Below are 21,256 nucleotides of genomic sequence, written 5' to 3'. Positions count from 1 at the left end.
AAACGAACCCACACTGAAAAATTACTGATAAGCGCCATCTGGCATCAGACATATTTCCATAAATTCCAAGGTGATCACCTTATCTCTGGCACAACGGATAGTGTGTTGTGTGAGCAACCTCCGCAATATAAGTTCTGGACCCATGGAAACCAGGAAGTAATCGTGTTTACATAAACAATAGTTAGCGTGATTTGGAGGTCGCATTTTTGCACTAAAATTACATTTTGACTCCACTGACCATTAGTTTAGGGTTGGGGTTAGGGAGTAGGATTAATAAAATATACATTTCTGTTGACTGTATTATATAATTTGCAACTAAAAATACAACTCGCATTTTTGTGCCACCCTGTGGACATTTCACTTCATCAACACTTCCAGCTTCGGCCACTGGGAGCAGTGGTTCGGATTTGGAAAGCAGAGACCGATTTCAGAAGCAGTACTTTCAACCTCCTGTTGTCATATTTTTGTGTGATCAGTCTGACAAATGTGTCTCTGTAAAATTGATCACATCCAATCTACTGTTCCTGTGTTACACGCAAATATAACAGCATTAACTTCTGTGGTTATGCTAATGCTTTGCAGTGAAATTTTACTGCACTTGATATGGTTCATGAAAACTTAAATCACTTGGTGGCTAAAATTGTTTCAATGATTAAAGTGCAAAAGGCAGCCGATGTTATGTACTGCATTTTCTTTGTCATCTTTGGGCGCCCAATCTTCTGTAGACTTACGTAGTTCAAATTGGGAAGAGTCCAGTCAAACTGGACGCATTCTTGCATTTATAAGGTCCTGCTCGACTCACTCCGAGTGGGATTCTAACTGGCATCAGCCAGCATGGGAGGAGGGTGCGCTAACAAGGAAGCTAAAGGGTACAGTCTCTAGTGGCAGTTGCTAGTTCGCCTCTTGAGGCCAGGGGAGTGAGGTTTACACGCACTGTACAGCTATCATGTACCAGCTGGCTCCCGTTACACTCACCCCCCTAAACCTCACTCTCATCCGGGTCACGGCACTACTGCAACAAGTCCTGCTCAACACACCCCACGTGGGATTCGAACCGCCGTCAGCCAGCATGGGTGGCAGGCGCACTAATAAGAATCGCTAGTGCATCTCTTGAGGCCAGGGGAGTGAGGTTTACACATATCGCACAGCTATCACGTATCAGCTTAGTCCTGTTACACATTAAAACAAGCTAGATGCAGCACAATAACTAAAGCAAAACACAGGTGTCTCGAGACACGTTTTAAAAGTTGAAGTTCTTTTAACTTAACACAGTATCTTAAAAATGTGGCGCTCGTGCAAGATACTGAAAAACAGCAAAATGCAGCACAACCATCAAAGACGTCCATCTAGCGCATAGAAAACTTTTAAAATACAGTGCAAACAGATGCAAAAGTTATGAGTATTTGTCTTAAATGTGTATAGGAAGGCATTTACTTCATCTTTTCATGACCAGATAGTTATGCATGAAGTGACAATGTGTCAGTAACCCCCTTTGATAGCTTCATTAAATCCATTTCCACACTGGTATGGCATATTGGGATGGTTTGAGATAACAGTTAAGAAGCCTGTCCAGAAATAGGCTTGACTCAAGAGGACGGTAACCAGAACCCTGTTTGGTTACCTAGTTGCAGGCAGCAGACCAGAACACTGCAAAAGCAGCCGTGATTGAGCATGTTTATTTAAAATCTCCACAGTAGTGTTAACTGTTCGTCTCTGTAATAGATGACAAGGTGAACTTTTCTAATGAGGTGAAGACTACTGCATCTGTTCTTTATAAGGAAAGAAATTACAACTTACATTACTCACAGCTAAAGTAACCTCAATGGAACTTGAAACATTAATCATTGTCCAACCCCCTTGTAAAAAGGGATAATTCACCCAAAAATGAAACCTGTGTAAATTTCTTCAAGGAAACACATATTTGAAAGCATATAGTAAAGAAGGGCTGTCAAGCTAAAAAAAAAAAATGGACTAAACAGCACCATAAAACTACCAGTTGTGCATGCAACTCATGTGCAATATAAGTCATATATAAAATAATTTCCAGTATTCTAATCAGAAATGTAAGTGATTATTCACAGAAAATCTTCCCCTCCAATGCAGCTCGCAAATCTCATATTATGCAAGTTCAGTCACCATTTCTGCATATTACATATGCTGCTGAGTTCAGACTGGCTACTACCATACTTCTCTTAATCTTTCTACCATATCTTTAAATAACAGAAATAGTATTGAACACTATTCCGAACTCAGCCAGTGTATTTAATGTGTTATGAGTGAGACATTGATTCATTAGTGAGACATTGATTCATAAAGATTCAACTCATTCATTAAAAAAACTGTTGTTCACGATCTAAACAATAGAAGTGAACGAGAATTATTTGTTTACTTAAAGAGGCCCTATTATGCTTTTTGGGATTTTACCTTTCCTTTAGTGTGTAATATAGCTGTTTGTGCATGTAAAAGGTCTGCAAAGTTACAAAGCACAAAGCCCACGCCAAAGGGAGTTACTCTCTCCCACAGAAAACACTGCTCCTGAACTGCCTGAAACGCCCGGTTTGCAGTCCAGCCATTACTTCCGTGACTTAGCTATTACTATGTAACACATTTGCATAATGCCTGCCTCAGGAATGCGCTGCTCAGGAAGCCTCAGGAGCTGAAACTCGGTTATAGTAAGGGGCGTTACATTTACGACATGCTCTAAACGATTGACTAATCACAATAGACTGGGCCAGCTGACCAATAAGAGCAGACTGGGCTTTTCGGAAATGGGGGCTTTAAAGAGACAGGATCTACAACAGAGCTTTTCAGACAGAGGGTGAAAAGAGGTACTGCAGCTATGTACAGTATGAGAAAAATAATGTGTTTTTTGAACATTAAAGCATGTAAACCAATTCTAGTAGATCCCCAAAATAAAATTATGAACCTGTAAATGAGCATAATATGGGCTCTTTAAAAGATTTGTTTAAAAACACTGATTCATTAACAAACAAAACACTACTAGCAAATTTAAACTTGCCATGTTGTGATCGGTTTGCAGAAATGCAAGAACTCATGCCCGTTTGAAAGTCACTTGCTATGTCTTGGCACAATGCATCTTGCAGCATGATCACACAGGAAGTCGGCATGCTGTTTCCGAAAGTTCAGTACACTAGGATCAGTGACAGTATGCTGACTCACTGACATGCGACATTTCCCACCAGACATGTGCATTTTACGACAGAGGGGAAGATTTTCAGTGAGTGAATAATGTCTTATATTTTGGTCTGTTCCTCACACAAAGATATGCAAAAATTCTCTTTTGTGTTACACAGAAGTAAGTTACACGGGTTTGGACGAATGAGGGTGAATAAATTATGACAGAATATTCATTTTTGAGTGAACTATTCTTGTAAATAAATTGTTCACTACAGCACATAATTTTTTTTTTTTTTTTAAATCACGTAATAGTGTTTCAATTAGATAAGAGATCTAATCAATATCCTACTTACCATTGTAAGTCCATTTCGCCCCTGAAAAAGAGAACGAAACAAACATTAAATGCTTTGAAACACGATATTGACGAGTCAAGACTGGATTAAAAAAGAAACGTGCCCCTTTGCCCTCAGATTTTTCATGCAGTTTTTTTAAGTAATGACACAACTGCAGCCATCAATAAGTCAGATAATGCATTCAGTTGCAGCTTGACTCCATTCTGGTTGCAACCTGCTGCTCTGATCAGTTCTGGATACTTTCAACAGACTGAGCTAGACTCTTGCCGGTCTTTCTCAGAGATACAGTCTCCATGGTTATCAATGATGAACCTGGGAGTGTGCATAATCAGCCATTGCTTAAAATGCTAAAGAGCAACTCATTTGAAGTCAAGGCATCTCTCTAAAGATGTTTAATCACTTCTCAACATTACTGAAGATACAAATGCATGAAAAGACATGCAACTATCTGAGATGAATGAAGCTGGTAATTTTTTTTTTATATGATACCAAACTCTTCTTTTTCACAGTAATACCAGTATACAGCATGACACTGTGTCTTAAAATTACAGTGATAGAAAATTTTTTTATTACCCATGAAATTATTAATTTCCCAAGACAAATTTGAAACTGACGGTACAAACAAGAAGGGAAAAATCTCCTCGGCAATTTTACCCACACGTTTTTACTCACAAAAGTTAATCTTCCTTGCTGTTGTGAGACCACTTGTGTTTCCTGAAGGCCCTGAAGATCTACAGACAAGATATCAGCCTATAAATTCAGTCAGCACCTTGGTGCTACTTAAAAGTGACAAATGTTTCACCTGTGGTTTTCAAAACTCTGAGACCTTCAGTTCATGATTTTACATTTTCTTAATGTACTAGATAAAAAGTTTCTAAAATAAAATATTCCTTTATGGAAACTGCATTCATCCACTCATGTTAACAAAACTAAAATTAGTTTATAGGAGTCTACAGTATATTTAAAGTTCAATTTTCTCTGAAATCCCACCGCTTCTACACCAATATGACACCTAGGAATATTGTAAACTAAAAGGGATGCAAAATGTTAATGAAACTTTGCTATTAATGTTTCTGCTCTGAGTATTTATATATATATATATATATATATATATATATATATATATATATATATATATATAGATTAGAATATAGGCCTACTAGCATACACAAATATGCAAGTAATGTAAACTTTAAAATACAATTAGTCAGAAATAACTTCACTGAAATATGTTATATATTTCTGTAGGATCATACTTTCATTAATAACAGTATAAAGATAATTATAGCATCTTAGTTAATGTACATTCAAATAGTTTTATGTTATTAAACTTCTTTTGTTTTAAGTTTTCATACATATTCACAGCTTTATGTAGTAATGGTCTGTTAAGTATAATATCATGTTAATTAATGTAAGTTAGCTTGTTATAACGTGTCATCCAACGTCAACTCTAGAAAACTCAGAAGTGTGCTAAATGAACTTACCTAGGGAGGCAAGAGGGCACGCGATCAGGATGATGAACGGCAGTGTAAATATCATCATAGAGAGGTCCTGGCTACTGATTTTCATTTATGTTTCAGTAGTCGTTCCAGATGAGAAATCTAATCTAGTCATGGCTTTCGGAACCGGCTTTTATATCAAGCATGCTTCGCTTGTAGTGTTAAACAATGACGTCAGAGCGATGACAGAGCAGTCCCTCCAAACTCATCACTACCTCAGACACTGTGAGTTCATACTAAGTCAGTGGCTGCCTTTCAAAACCTAGTGAGCTGTCCACCTAGACAGCAGTTCTGCATATATTAAGGGCCGTTCACACCGAACTCGTCCTTGTGTTTAAAAAGCTAGAAGCAGCGCAACAAACGCCAGTGTCTCGAAACGCGTTTTTAACAGTTGAAGTTCTTTTAAGGGGCTGTTCACACTGAACCTATTTTGCGTCCGTCCGCACTGTTTTTCAGCTGCTTTCCTGTGTAAACATGCGCTAGACGGACGTCTTTGACCGTTGCGCCGCGTCTCACTGCTTTTTTCAGCGTCTCATTTTTGAAGTTGCTTTGTCTGTAAAAAGTACTCCAGGTGTTAAAAACGCGTCTCGAGCACCTGCGTTTGTGGCGCTGCGTGACTACGTCAAGCTTTTTTTTTATTTTTTTATTAGCACAATACGCTTTTGGTTTGAACAGATACTTATGGTGCCAAAAATGCTGTCTGGCTGTAGGTTTTGAAAAAAAGCCAATGAAGAATATAAAACAAACTGAGAACGTAACCAGCAACTTTGTGTCTTACCTCTGAGGCTACATTTTAAAACCTCATAAAACTTTGAGTGCGGTTAAAGGGACAGTTCACACAAAAATGAAAATTCTCTCATCATTTACTCACCCTCATGCCCTTCCAGATGTGTATGACTTTCTTTCTTCTGCAGAAAACAAATGAAGATTTTTAGAAGAATATTTCAGCTCTGTAGGTTGAAATAATGCAAATGAAAAGTGGCCATAACTTTAAATCTCTAGAAATCACATAAACACAGCATAAAAGTAATCCATATGACTCCAGTGGTTAAATCAATGTTTTCTGAAGTGATCCAGTTGGTTTTGGGTGAGAACAGACCAAAATATAACTCCATTATCACTGTACATCATGCCATTGCAGTCTCTAGACACGATCATGATTTCAAGCTCGATTACACTTCCTAGTGCTTGACGCATGTGCAGAGTGCTAGATGGTGCTATAGGAAGTGTAGGAAGTCAACCATCAGATCTTACTCTCCACCCTCTGTTCGCTGGGCATCACAGGAACTGTGCTTGACTGGTTTAATTCCTATCTCTCAGGTAGGTCCTTCAAGGTAGCCTGGAGAGGTGAGGTGTCCAAGCCAAATCAGCTATTTACTGGGATACCTCAGGATTCAGTGCTTGGGCCACTTCTCTTCTCTATATACACAACATTACTGGGACCCATCATTTAGGCACATGGTTTCTCTTACCATTGCTATGCTGATGACATGCAAATCTACTTGTCTTTCAAGCCCAACGACACCACAGTGACTGCTCGAATCTCTGCCTGCCTGGCAGACATCTCGGCCTGGATGAAGGAACACCACCTGCAACTTAACCCAGCCAAGACTGAACTCCTTGTCTTTCCAGCCAACGCTGCTGTTAAACACAACATCCCCGTGCAGCTGGGTGCAACTATAGTAACGCCTTCCAAAATGGTCAGAAATCAAGGGGTAACCATCAATAACAAACTAAATTTCACAGACCACATCTCAAAGACCGCAAGATCATGTAGATTTACACTCTACAATATCAGGAGCCTTCCTCTCTGAACATGCCACACAACTTCTTGTTCAGTCACTTGTCATAACTAGACTGGACTACTGTAACGCTCTCATTGCAGGCCTCCCTGCATGTGCAATTAGACCCCTGCAAATGATCCAGAATGCAGCAGCACATCTGGTCTTTAATCAACCAAAGAGAGCGCATGTTACACCACTCCTTGTCTCTCTTCACTGGCTGCCAGTTGATGCACGTATCAAGTTCAAGGCAATGATGCTGGCATACAAAACAGTCACTGGGTCTGCTCCAGCATACATAAAATCATTTCTGCAGAGCTACACACCCACTTGAAGCCTGCGGTCGGATAAGGAATGTCGCCTTGTTGTACCAACACAAAGAGCCACCAAAACACTTTCCCGGACTTTCGGCTTCATCATACCACGTTGGTGGAATGACCTTCCCAATTCAATCCGTGTTCTTTGGTCAGAACTTTCTGTCTTCAAAAAACGGCTAAAAACACATCTTTTCCATGAGCACTTAACCAGTCACAAAAAAAAAAAAAAAAAAAAAAAAAAGAAAATTCTGTGCTGACCTTTAATCTGTTTTTAATGCTATTTGATGCTAGTGAAACTTTGTAATATGCCACTTTTCGTACCACTGTCTCCTTAAGATGATTCGCTTATGTTTTTCCGCTTTTGTAAATTGCTTTGGATAAAAGCGTCTGCCAAATGAATAAATGTAAATGTAATCGAACTTGAAATCATGATCGCCAATGAGACTGTTGATGTCAAGATTTATAGTAAAAGGCATTACATTTTGGTCTTTTCTCCCCCAAAACCAATTGGTTCGCTTCAGAAGACATTGATTAAACCACTGAAATCATATGGATTACTTTTATGCTGCGTTTATGTGATATTTGGACCATCAAGGCGATCGTATACCAGACGCATCACCGCTAGGACAGGACATGTTGATACAGTGCAGGTGGCAGTCCAAAGTTGTGCATAGTCACCATACACTCAAAAGTTGTGACAGTGTGGGCCTGGGTAGCTCAGCGAGTAAAGATGCTGTCTACCACCCCTGGAGTCATGAGTTCGAATCCAGGGCATGCTGAGTGATTCCAGCCAGGTCTCCTAAGCAACCAAATTGGTCCGGTTGCTAGGGAGGGTAGAGTCACATGGGGTAACCTCCTCGTGGCCACTATAATGTGGTTCTCGCTCTCGGTGGGGCGCATGGTGAGTTGTGCGTGGATGCTGTGGAGAATAGCGTGAAGCCTCCACACACGCTATGTCTCCACGTTAACGTTAATGCTCAACAAACCACGTGATAAGATGCATGGATGGTCTCAGATGCGGAGGCAACTGAGATTCGTCCTCTGCCACCCAGATTGAGGCAAGTCACTATGCCATCACGAGGACTTAGAGCACATTGGGAATTGGGCATTCCAAATTGGGGAGAAAAGGAAAAAAAAAAGTTGTGAAGGTTTTTGTACATCTTCAAGAATGAACAAAGTGACGTTGATGAGTTTGCAGGTTAGTTTTCAAACCTGGTGTAACTGTGTAAACAAATGGCAACATTTATTATAATTTCTCTGTATGTCACCTTGAATAGGCCTCATACAGTTTATCAAACCACAAAAAGACATATTTGTAACTGAAAATACATTGTGTAGGCTATATGAATGATACATACACACAATAAATCATCAAGTGATGGCTAGATAAAATAACTGATGTCCTTTGAAAATGAGTCGAATTTAATGAAAAACTATGCGAGTTGCGCTCTGGAAGTTGTAGCTGGGCGATGCCGACAGACGGCGAGCGGTGGCGGGATGTACGTACCTTCATAGAAAACTACTGTGTCGAATTTTAGAACGCGCCATGTTGTCCGCCAGACGCGTCCGGTGTTTGCCCTCTTCAGAGTTCTGGCTACCATTCACTTGGATTGTATGGACCTACAGAGGTGAGATATTCTTCTAAAAATCTTAATTTGTGTTCTGCAGAAGATATAAAGTCATACACATCTGGGATATCATGAGGGTGAGTCAATGATGAGAGAATTTTCATTTTTGGGTGAACTATCCCTTTAAGTCAAATGAGTTAAGGGCCGTTCACACCGAACACGTTATTGCGTCCGTCTGTGCTATTTTTCCTGTTGTTTTTCTATGTAAACTTGTGCCAGATGGACTTGGACTTGTCAGTTAATCTTTTTCCACTTTGAGGGATAGCCACTGCTGAAACATAAATAAATTTGTGGAGTCTCTTGCTGGCATCATGCCAAATACTATTCTGTACGGTGGCCCAGCACAATGCAACAAAATTACCAAAGCAAACAAAAGTTGAACACAATGAAAATACACCACATCACAATGAAACAAAGCCACAGCACAGCATAATTAAGTCACAACACAACAAAATTAACAGAAAATAAATATTTTTATTTGTTGTTGTGTTATCGCTTAATTTGTGCTGTGGTTTATTTTCATTGTGTTGTGATTTATTTTCATTCTGCTTTTTTCCGTTGTGTTTTCAAGTTTCAGCTTTTATTTGCTTTGCTAATTTTGTTGTGTTGTGCACCCCTGGGCCATTGTAATTTTGTCATGCAGCCTTTAAATAATTCCCCCACAGTGAGGTGTTCAGGAATGGTCGTGAGCTCTCCAAAATTAGTTATTAATTTTGGGATGGGCAACCTGATATACACCTTTAATGTTCAGTCAGCTTTTCTTACTGTAGCCTAATTACCAGAGTGCCTCAGATTTCTTAAAATAACAGAATGAGAATTTTATTACTGTATGTGTGTGTTTTCAAATATCATGATGTCTTCATGTTATTTTGATACATTTTAGCTGTAATTCTTTACTGGATGAAATTATGCGGCAAACAATCTTTAAATGCTTTTTTAATATTGATCCAGATTTAGAAGGTAGTGCTGTACAGTTGCTGGTATTAGAGCTGTTTCATACCAGAAGCACTGTGAATCTACAATAACACAAGTCTGTTGTCCCCTCCTTAAAATGTATTGCTCTTATCAAGAGAAAGTACAAAGTGCAAAGAATCCTTCCGAACAGGAATTATCTTGGGCGTTGTCATGGGTCTTATTGGTGCCATTATTCTTATTGTGGTCATTGTCTTTGCAGTCAAGAAATATGTCATTTAACATTTTTTATCTGTATAATACAATAGTAGAGTCTGGGGTTCGTTGTCACACTTTTCTGTCCAGTCAATTTTTCTCAGTAGAAAGTTCTTTTAAAAAAAAAAAAAATACTTTAACACTGGAGTAAGTTGTCACAATTTTAAGCAAATTTTAAATAGTAAAACAATTATGAAACACATTTTTTTTTTTTTTTAAACAGTAAACAAATGAAATGTTATGTACAAAATTGTCATCGTTTTGGCCAGAAAATATTATATTTAATAAATTGTATAACACTGAAAACACATGTGACAACTTGCCTGGTGACACTTTACAATAAGGTTATATTTGTTAACATTAGTTAATATGAACTAACAATAAACAATATTTTTACAGCATTTACTAATGTTAAAGTTGATTTCAACATATGCTAATACATTGTTAAAATAAAAAGTTGTATATGTTAAAATAAATTAATTCACTATATACTAACATGAACTAACAATGAACAATTGTATTTTTATTAACTAACATTAACAAAGATTAATTAATGCTGTAAAAACTATTTATAGTTAATCGTTTGTTCATGATACCTAACACATTAACTAATGTTAATGAATTAAACCTTATTATACAGCATTACCACTTGCCCCAACCTGACATTTATGAAAAATATTTTAGAATTGGAACATTTTGTGATGAGTATGTTGTGGCTGTTGACATTTAAATTGAAAAATAAGATTAACAGATTTATCTGTGACAAATTCCTTTATTGTAACTAAACCATCAACAATTGTTGCACATAAAACCCAACACAATCACTGCAGAGTGTACACATTATACACAATATCTGCATTATACACATAATATACACATTTTACAAAACACAATGCATACAATAGTACTGTATTGCTCAATAAACAAGATGCACAAGTACTTGAACAGTTGTAGAAACTGCAGAATAAATAGTTTCAAGAATTACACACTTCATTTTCATAACTAAAGTAGAATAGTTTGCATGATCTTAAATGCCTTTAAATGCCGATAAGTTTTGTAAAACTATTGCCTGTCTTTCCATTTACTGTATTAATTGGCCAGTACTGTGTAGCTTTAAGGATTACAAACGAATTCACTGCTGAAACATAACTGTAAATTAATTACTTTCTTAAATCATGAACTGGTATTATTTCCATTTGTATTTCCATATTGCGTGACTTGAATCATCATAATAGTTACACTTGTCAACCACTAATGCTTCTTAAAATTAGGGCTGTCGATTTAACGCGTTAATTCTGTGCGATTAATTATATAAAACATAATGCGTAAAAAAAATAAAAATAACACAAGTAATCATGTCCCCGGACCGTGATAAGGAATATTCCTTCCATTTGAGCAATTCAAGCTTGAAGTTCCACCTGTTTTCTCCAGGGGGCAGTAAGCGAAACTTCAACTGTTTGGGCAACGTGGTTATACAGTGAACAAACCACACTCACCGACAGCAGACAACACAAGATGAGAACACGTTCTTGCGCTCAAACACAACTTGATCGAGCTCAAATACGAACGTAGGGATCTCAAAACATGTTTTTCTAAGCTTCAAACTACTTGACACAGCGACCTAAAAACTGTATGTTTATGACGCAACACAAACAAGATGCTCCAAAAGCATCTAATGCAGGTGTGCATTGACGCGTCCGTAGACAAGCCCTCATAATATATCTATCTCGGACTGATTGATGAATTCAATTGCAAAATAGATTGCTGTGAACTGTAGGCCAATTATAGGCAGATGACATAAGTTCAATAATATGGAAATAAACAAAATATTGCATGCTAAAGCCACTTTTTGAATAGTCTTTTTGGTAACAATTAACAATAAGATTCTATTCTTTTATATTAGTTAATGCATTAGGTATCATGAACAATTAACAATATATATTTTTACAGCATTTATTAATCTTTGTTAATATTAGTTAATAAAAATACAATTGTTGATTGCAAGTTCATGTTAGTTCATAATGCATTTACTAATGTTAACAAACACAACTTTTGATTTGAGAAATGTATTAATATATGTTGAAATTAACATTAACTAAGCTTAATAAAAGATGTAAAAGTATTGTGCATTGTTAGTTCATGTTAACTAATGGAACCTTATTGTAAAGTGTTACCATCTTTTTTAATGCTTTACTTGTGTGCCACAATGATGTAATGCATTTTAATTATCTATATTATTATGTTTTATAATATACATTTTATTTATTATGATCTAAATAGAACTATTTATAAGTATTTAATCATTATTTATTGAATTATTGTTATTTGAGGGGCTTTCTAAGCAAATATTTATATATGCGATCAATTGTGATTAATTTGATGAGTTAATTGACATACCATGCAATTAATTTGATTACAAATTTTAATCGATTGACAGCCTTACTTAAAATGCGAACTGGTGATATTTCCATTTATATATGTCTACATTGTGTGATTTGAATCATCAAAACACTTGTCACACTTGTCAGCCTCTACTGCTTCTTAAAACACACATCCTGATTCAGCAGTGCTTGTTTTCCTTCACTATCAATATCAGTCATTGAAGCCCTAACTGGTTTACATATTTTTGCTCCATTTTCACGTAATAACAAGTTCATTCTTTTTGTAATCTAATCTTTCATGTTAATTAAATTAGGGACCAATTAACACTCATTATAGACTAATGAACTAAAGAACACTTGTTACTTTGTAAAGAGTCTTTTATAGATATATACATTCAAGTGTCTCATTAAAAAAGACCACTGGACTGTCTTTTCCAGCTGTCTATGTCTGTTCCCCTTCCTCCTTTCTTCAGAAAACACATGGAGACCTATCAAACACACTTTAGGCTTGGTCTTTGACAGTTCTTTTACAGTAATATTTAGGGACACAATCAGTAAATTACAAACTAATCTAATGCCTTCGCCTGACAGGTAATAATATAAGCTTATGTAATCATGTAGTCTATAAAAAATAATTGTAATATAATTACATGTTTTTCAAATGTACAGTAATGTAGTCAAATTACAGGTACAACATTTTTTTGTGTGCTTAAAAAGAAGGACAGTTACATAATATTCAACTATTTCAGAGCATTTTGTGGCTGGTTTAACTGTATTGCAGGTGATTAAGTAATAAGATGCAGGTTTTTGCACTGAAATACCACCACAAAAGTAATGCAACTGATTAGTGAATTCAGGGCTGTTTTCTGGAGAAATGCCATTCACTGCAGCACATGGACTACTGTAGCATACTGTATAACTTTGAAAAAATAAAATAATAAATAATTTAATTTAGTTAAATATTAGATCATTCAATGATATTTAAATGAATACATTTTTAAAAAGGCTTTAAATTGTTTGGAGTGCGACATTTCTATATAAAAGGAATGTGCCTGATACAAGGGTCCTTAATAAGCAGTTCCCAGAGTAAGCAACAATTATAGGGTACAGTACAGTATGTGATGTGCAATATCAGGCATAAGCATACATATGGCAATATATTAGTCAGAGACCAATATAGACTAATAAGTGTCCAGTGTAAGACTAATAAAGTGTGGTGCTGAAGGTTGAGTTGGAATGTGCCACAGTTATGTGGTATCAGAAGTCAGAAATGGTACAAGATATGCGATGTCAGCAGAGAGCAGTCCAATGACTGGAGTGTCTGTGATCCTCTGAGCTTTCCTCAGACACCGCTCGGTGCAGATGTCCTGGAGGGAGTGAAGCTCATCTACAACCATGTTCTGGGCTGTATACAGTATCGTACTACCCTTTGCAGAGTTTTGTGTTTAAGGGCGATGCTGTTCCCGTACCAGGTGGTAATGCAGCCAGTCAGGATGATCTCCACAATAAAAAGGATCCGAGTGTGTGTGGGTTCATTCCAAATTTATAAAAGGAAATGATGATTTAGCTAATGATTCTCTTTGATTCACCAATTTCCTTCCAAGAAAGGTTCAAACAGGTTTATCATGGCATCATAATTATGAGGAAACTTCTTCATGATGTCTGGCATTTTCACACTTAACTGTTTTTCACCCCATGTTTGTATTATAAGATCTGCTAGTCCACCTCTGTCTCTGCCCTCCAGAGAGCCTCTGGCTATTTTCCATTCCTCATTCACTTGCATGAGGTCTTTCATTCTTTTCAGTTGGCATCGCTCAGCTCAACCATTATATCAAAAAGAGTGATGCCCCAGTTATGTCCATCTGTTTTCATAGCATTGTGTACACCTGAAATCAACGTGAATTAATGCAGTTAGTTATCCAAAAATGTATTTATTTATTTTTTTCAATAATTTTTCAATAACTTACTTTTTGAAAGAAGATCCTGTAATTCTATTTGGCTGCTGGTTTTCATGGTATCTCTGACATTTTGACTGAGACGATTCAAAAAGTCTGCAAGTCGATTTGCTCGCTGATCACCATGTGATCTCTGGTCTGTTTCATGGCACCATTTTAGCTGCTCTTTGAGCATTTTATTCTCTTTCTTCAATGTTTCAATCTCAGCATATGCTCTCTTCAACTCTTTTCTGCTCATACAGAATTCGTTTTCAGGTTTTTCAACCGTTTCTTGAAGGGCAATTTCTGGAGTTGATTTTAATCTTTCTATCTACCTCTCTTTTTCAAGAACAATCTTTTTAAGTCTCCCAGTCTCACTAACCTTTGATTCCAGTTGCTGTCTAATCATGTCATTATTTTGCCCTCTATGGAGTAACTTGTTCTTGGAAGTTAAGATACATTCAGTTCGAGATTTGATTATCTGGACAACATTATTCCAGTATGCCACTAGTTCTGTAGCATCAGGATCATGTGCTGGAAAAAGTTTAACAACTTGCGGAATTCTTTCTAGCAATCATCTCTTTTTTCTAAGTAATATCACAATCATTTTGAATCACATAATTTCTTAGTCCACATTTTTCAATTAAACGTTGAAGCTCTTGATATCTGATTTAATTCTTAATGGTATCACAGTCCAGTTTTTCTCCATTTGTGAACAGCACCATAGTATGTTCCCACAGTTCAACAGAGAGAAGATCTTCCAGGGTGCTGATGGTTGGTCAGCGTTGTTGAGTTCACTTTAATAACTAAGAGCACTGCATGGGGTCCAGAGGCAAAGGACTGCACAAAGTAAAGAATCTCTCTTTTGATGTCAACTGATCTGCTCAACTCGCCACTCCAGTCTGGGACACGGGTCAAATGTATCCGTCTTCCTGATACTGTATCAGTCTTGTTGATATGATTATTTTTAAAAGCTGTTCCAAAAGTGAAAAGATTTTTTCAGAATATAGCATTGCCAACAGTGTTTTCCCCAGCACCAATTAGCACAAGTTTCAGCTCATCAAAAATAGGCTGGACTCTTCTGAAAGGCTGAATGTTCAATGATATTATGCATGATATACAGCTGAAGTCAGACATTTACATACACATAGGTTGAAGTCATTAAAACTCATTTTTTAACCACTCCACAGATTTAATATTAGCAAACTGTAGTTTTGGCAAGTCATTTAGCACATCTACTTTGTGCATGACACAAGTAATTTTTCCAGCAATTGTTTACAGACAGAATGTTTCACTTTTAATTGACTATATCACAATTCCAGTGGGTCAGAAGTTTACATACACTAAGTTAACTGTGCCTTTAAGCAGCTTGGAAAATTCCAGAAAATTATGTCAAGCCTTTAGACAATTAGCCAATTGAGTTCTGCAATTTCCAAATGCCTGAAGGTACCACATTCATCTGTACATACAATAGTACGCAAGTATAAACACCAGAGGACCATGCAGTCATCATACTGCTCAAGGTGGAGGCGCATTCTGTCTCCTAGAGATGAATGTAGTTTAATGCAAAAAGTGCAAATCAATCCCAGAACAACAACAAAGGACCTTGTGAAGATGCTGGAGGAAACAGGTAGACGAGTATCTATATCCACAGTAAAACGAGTCCTATATCAACATAACCTGAAAGGCTGCTCAGCAAGGAAGAAGCCAATGCTCCAAACCCACCACAATAAAGCCAGACTACAGTTCGCAAGTGCCTCTGGTCTGATGAAACAAAATTTTTACTTTTTGATCAAAATGACCATTGTTATGTTTGGAGGAAAAGGGGTGAGTCTTGCAAGCCGAAGAACACCATCCCAACCGTGAAGCATGGGGGTGGCAGCATCATGTTGTGGGGGTGCTTTGCTGCAGGAGGGACTGGTACACTTCACAAAATAGATGTCATCATGAGGAAGGAAAATTATGTGGATATATTGAAGCAACATCTCAAAACATCAGCCATGAAGTTGAAGCTCGTCGCAAATTGATCTTCCAAATGGACAGTGACCCCAAGCATACCTCCAAAGTTGTGGCAAAATGGCTTAAGGACAACAAAGTCAAGGTATTGGAGTGGCCATCACAAAGCCCTGACCTCAATCTGATAGAAAATTTGTGGGCAGAAATGAAAAAGCATGTGCGAGCAAGGAGGCCTACAAACCTGACTCAGTTACACCAGTTCTGTCTGGAGGAATGGACCAAAATTCCAGCAACTTATTGTAAGAAGCTTGTGTAAGGCTACCCAAAGCATTTGACCCAAGTTAAACAATTTAAAGGCAATGCTACCAAATACTAACAAAGTGTATGTAAACGTCTGACCCACTGGGAATGTGATGAAAGAAATAAAAGCTGAAATAAATCATTCTCTCTACTCTTATTCTGACATTTCACATTCTTAAAATAAAGTAGCGATCCTAACTGACCTAATACAGGGAATGTTTTCTATGATTAAATGTCAGGAACTGTGAAAAACTGAGTGTATAATGTATTTGGCTAAGGTGTATGTAAACTTCTGACTTCAACTGTATATATATATATATATATATATATATATATATATATATATATATATATATATATATATACAGTATATACACTACCAGCCGAATGTTTAGGGTCACTTACTCATTCTTTATTATTATTATTATTTATTTATTTTTTTCACATTTCAGAATAATAGTAAAGTCATAAAAACTATGGAAGAACAGAAATGGAACTATAGGAATTGTGTTGTGACTAAAAAAATCCAAAATAAATCAAAACTGTGTCATATTTTAGCATCTTCAAAGTAGTCACCCTTTGCCTAGAATTTGCAGACATGTACTCTTGACATTTTCTCAACCAACTTCTTGAGGTATCATCCTGGGATGCTTTTTAAACAGTACTGAAGGAGTTCCCATCTATGTTGGGCACTTATTGGCTGCTTTTCTTTATTATTCGATCCAAGTCATCCATTTCAAAATCTTTTTTTAAATAAAATGTTAGTTTTGTAATGAAATAAATTAATATGGTGGCACAATTATATTTTTGTCTACAAAACTAATTTCAAACATTTAAGCATGCGCCTTCAGATCAAAAGATTTTTAAGATCATGAGAAACATTTCAGTCAAGTGACCCCAAACTTTTGAAAGGCAGTGTGTATATATATATATATATATATATATATATATATATATATATATATATATATATATATATATATATATATACAGTGTATATGTATATACTGTTTACAAACTGTATACTGGTCTGAGAATTTAATGAATATTTCTGATGTGATAAAGGTGGAATGATGTCTATAAAAATTTATAAATTTATTCCTGTTATTGATAACCTCTTGTTGATGTGTTTGTGCCAGAGGGTCTGTTTTTGTAAAACATTAAGTTGAAAATGGTGAAAATGAAAACCCCCACATATTGAGTAAATAATTTTCAGAATTTTCTGCATCTTCTTCACCTTCTATGATTAGAAGTTAGATTGAGTTATTTAAGAAATGTGAATGAATCTAATCTTTGTTTTATTCACATTTTTAAAATATTAACATGACAAAATATAAATAGAGATGTTTATATTCTTACCTCTATATTCTGCTAACAAAGACTTCTGGTCCTCTTGTGCTAAATCAGAAAACAAAATCAAGTAACCATTAAATCTTACAGAAATACAAGCTCACATTTGGCGTGTCTCATCAACTTCTAAAAAGGAGATATATAAGCAGACAGAAAAAATTTTCCATGATAATCATCACTGTAGTTACGTATATGGTGTGTATTGGGAAAAAAAACCCCACAACAACATTATGTTAACTTACATGAACCGCAACCCATTTTTTATGTTTACTTCTGAAGCAAAGTCTTGACTGGTAAAATGAAAACTGAATAATGGACAGAGGATAAATCAGAAATAAAGAGAAGGTTTACAAAAAGAGAACTGTAACTCATCCCTCTGGCAGTATTCAGGGCTAGATTATCATATGATTTCTGTTCAATAAATTGTAAGCAAAATAAATAAATAAAAGAAAAAAAAAAGAAATAAAAGGAAAACACTTTCAAAAAACTTGAACATAATAAAAAGTAAGTTAATGGAATTACTTTTACTTAAAATACTGTTTGGAACACTGTCTCTTCCCTCCAGAGTGAATCAGTTCCTTAACAAACAAATTAGACAATGTTGATTGTTGTTGTCCAATCCATTGTCCGGAAAGAAATGTTGATGTAGGAGAAAAATCCCACTTGAATTTTTGTACTTCTCATGCTGGTGCTTTTGCACGTTTCCTCCTCTCAAGAAAGACAGATCAATCGCAGCAACAATAAGCATAAACAAAACAGTGGATGTTTGTGTAGAACAAGCTCTGAATTGCAGTGAGAAAAACTTTTGATCAGATGCTACTTAATAATATTGGGGAAACTGGGGCTAGTTGTCACACTGAGGAATTGTTACAAGGGCTATATCTCAATAACTATAAAGTTTTGAGTCAAGAGTCCAAACACAAAATTTTTTTCTCTAGCAGGGGTTTCATATATTGTATGTACACCTAGTGCAAAACCTCCTTTAATTAGAATATTTTTGTGAATTATATCCTCAAAACTAAAATTCCAGTATAGCATGTTTGCTATAGCTCCAAAATAAACAAATGAACACATTAAAAGCACTGACATGCATTCAGGCAAGGTTTATCTATATAATTAAGGTAGATTTGACCTCAGGACAGGTATTTTTCATAAATCAGAATTCATCGATGTTGGTGCAAGTTGGCACAAGTGTTACAAATGGAATAAATGTATTATTTGCAATATTTGTTGGCCAAGGGGTGCCTGGGTAGCTCAGCGAGTACTGACTCTGACCACCACCCCTGGAGTCGTGAGTTCGAATCTAGGGTGTGCTGAGTGACTCCAGCCAGGTCTCCTAAGCAACCAAATTGGCCCAGTTGCTAGGGAGGGTAGAGTCACATGGGGTAACCTCCTCGTGGTTGCGATTAGTGGTTCTTGCTCTCAATGGGGTGCGTGGTAAGTTGTGCGTGAATCACGGAGAGTAGCATGAGCCTCCAGATGCTGTGAGTCTCCGCGGTGTCATGCACAACGAGCCACGTGATAAGATGCATGGATTGACCGTCTCAGAAATTTAGGCAACTGAGACTTTTCCTCCGCCACCTGGATTGAGGTGAGTAACCACGCCACCACAAGGACCTACTAAGTAGTGGGAACTGGGCATTCCAAATTGGGAGAAAAGGGGATAAAAAAATAAATAAAAATAAATAAATAAATAAATATATATATACTTTTTAAATGCTATTTAATGGCAGGTTCCATTGTGACAACCACATATTGTGACAACATGCCCCTTTTTGTGGATAAAATTTCAAGGTATCTGACAGTGCAGAAATTTACTTTCTGTGAAAATTAAACACCCTGAAAAGTATACAACACCCTGAGTAAAAAGTGTGACAACTTTATTCGTAAAGTGCAATCACTTTCTCTTTATTTCATGAACTTGTTTTCTAACTTTAATCTTATATCTTTTCCCTCTCAGTTGTTTTTTATCATCATCACACACAGTTCATCTTAACTGAATAGAGAAAACAGTCAGATAAATAGGGGTTTTAGAGAGAGAAAGACAGAGAGGGGATATAAACAAAAGACAAAAAACAAAGAGAGAGAGAAGAGACGAGGAGAGAAAACAACATTTAAATAAAATAAAAAAACCATGTAATATTAAATAAAGTTAAACACAAAACAAAAGGAAACATACTATATAAGCCAAGAAGTAATTTAAGAAAACTACATACTGTAAGGTAATGTGCTGAATTTACATAGGGTGACACTGCGTTTGAATCAATATGATGGAATACAATGCAGTATTATTAATAGGTTTTTGATACATGGTGGTGGTGGTGGTGGTGTGGGCGGTGGAGGAATCAGTTCTGTAGGTATTGGAAAAATGAGGTCCAGGTTACTTTAAAGGATACATGGTTATCTTTTATGGATGCTGTTAATTTTTCCAGGTTAGAGTGTGTTGTTAACAAATTTAGCCATTGATTTCTTGAAAGTTTTGTTCTGTCTTTCCAGTTAAGTAGAATTTAGAGTCAGAGAGACTAAAATGAGTGGTTTGAGTTGCATAGGAATGTTTAATGCGTACAGATCTAAAAGCAAAGCTGTTATAGGACACATAGGGATGCCGAGGCCAAGAATCTTTGACAGCCTGTCCATGACCTCAAACAAAAGTGCTGTACTTGTGGGCAGAGCCAGAGATGCATGAAAATAGTAATCAATGGAAGTTGTACAGTGAGGACAGGTGTTATTTTGTGAATAACCCGTTTTGTGAAGTTTATAAACTGTGATACGCGTTCTATGCATTATTTTATAATGGATCAGTTGAATTTTGGCATTGCATGACATGGAGTATATATTATTGCAGACTGATTGCCAATTAATATTATGGTATGTACCAATATCAGTGATCCATTGCTGAGTTGGAGCTACTATGCATTTTTCTATGGATGTTATTATTTTATTTAGTTGAGACAGTAATTTCTTAGGTTTTAAAGATACAAGAGCTTGATATAGATGGGAGTTGCAATCTTCCAATGTTCTGGAGCCAATTGTTTTTCGTATAACTTCTTTTAATTGTAGTGAAAATGAGCATGATTGGGTAGTTTGACTGGATAAGGTCAAAGGTCAAGAACAGGCCATCACTGTATAGATCCCCCAGGCTGGTTACTCCTCTTTGGCTCCATGTTGAAAAGTTAATGGTTTTCTTATTAATTAAGAACTTTGGGTTGTGCCATAATGGGGTGTGGATTGATGGTTCCTTCCAGGTTATAATTCAGTATGTCATGTGTCTTCCACCATGCGTTAGTCGTGGTACTGATTGTAATGTTGTTTTTATAAAAAGAGCATGTTCTTATAGATTTGTCTAGAAATGTAAGGAGTTTCGTATATATATGTTGAACCAGGTTGTTTTCAAAAGGGTTGCAAAGGGGCAGAACATTTCCGGAAACTTTCCATGGGAAGTTAAGCTGGGG

The 21,256-nt window shown here is 36.5% G+C and overlaps 1 protein-coding gene across 1 annotated transcript in view; it reads right to left on the bottom strand.

Annotated features, from left to right (window-relative positions):
• The window catches only part of LOC127437324 (uncharacterized), a 63,021-nt gene that overhangs the window by 30,657 nt on the left and 11,108 nt on the right, over positions 1-21,256 (bottom strand). The window contains exons 3-4 of the mRNA XM_051692167.1: positions 17,814-17,852; positions 3,492-3,512 (exon numbers count right to left, since the gene is read on the bottom strand). Of these exons, the coding sequence (XP_051548127.1) occupies positions 3,492-3,512; positions 17,814-17,852 (60 nt within the window). The remainder of the gene's footprint in view (positions 1-3,491; positions 3,513-17,813; positions 17,853-21,256) is intronic.

The sequence above is a fragment of the Myxocyprinus asiaticus genome, chromosome 48 (genome assembly GCF_019703515.2).
Source record: "Myxocyprinus asiaticus isolate MX2 ecotype Aquarium Trade chromosome 48, UBuf_Myxa_2, whole genome shotgun sequence".
Classification (NCBI taxonomy): domain Eukaryota; kingdom Metazoa; phylum Chordata; class Actinopteri; order Cypriniformes; family Catostomidae; genus Myxocyprinus; species Myxocyprinus asiaticus.
Note: the sequence above shows the minus strand (reverse complement) of the source record. Positions and strands in the feature narration are given on the sequence as shown.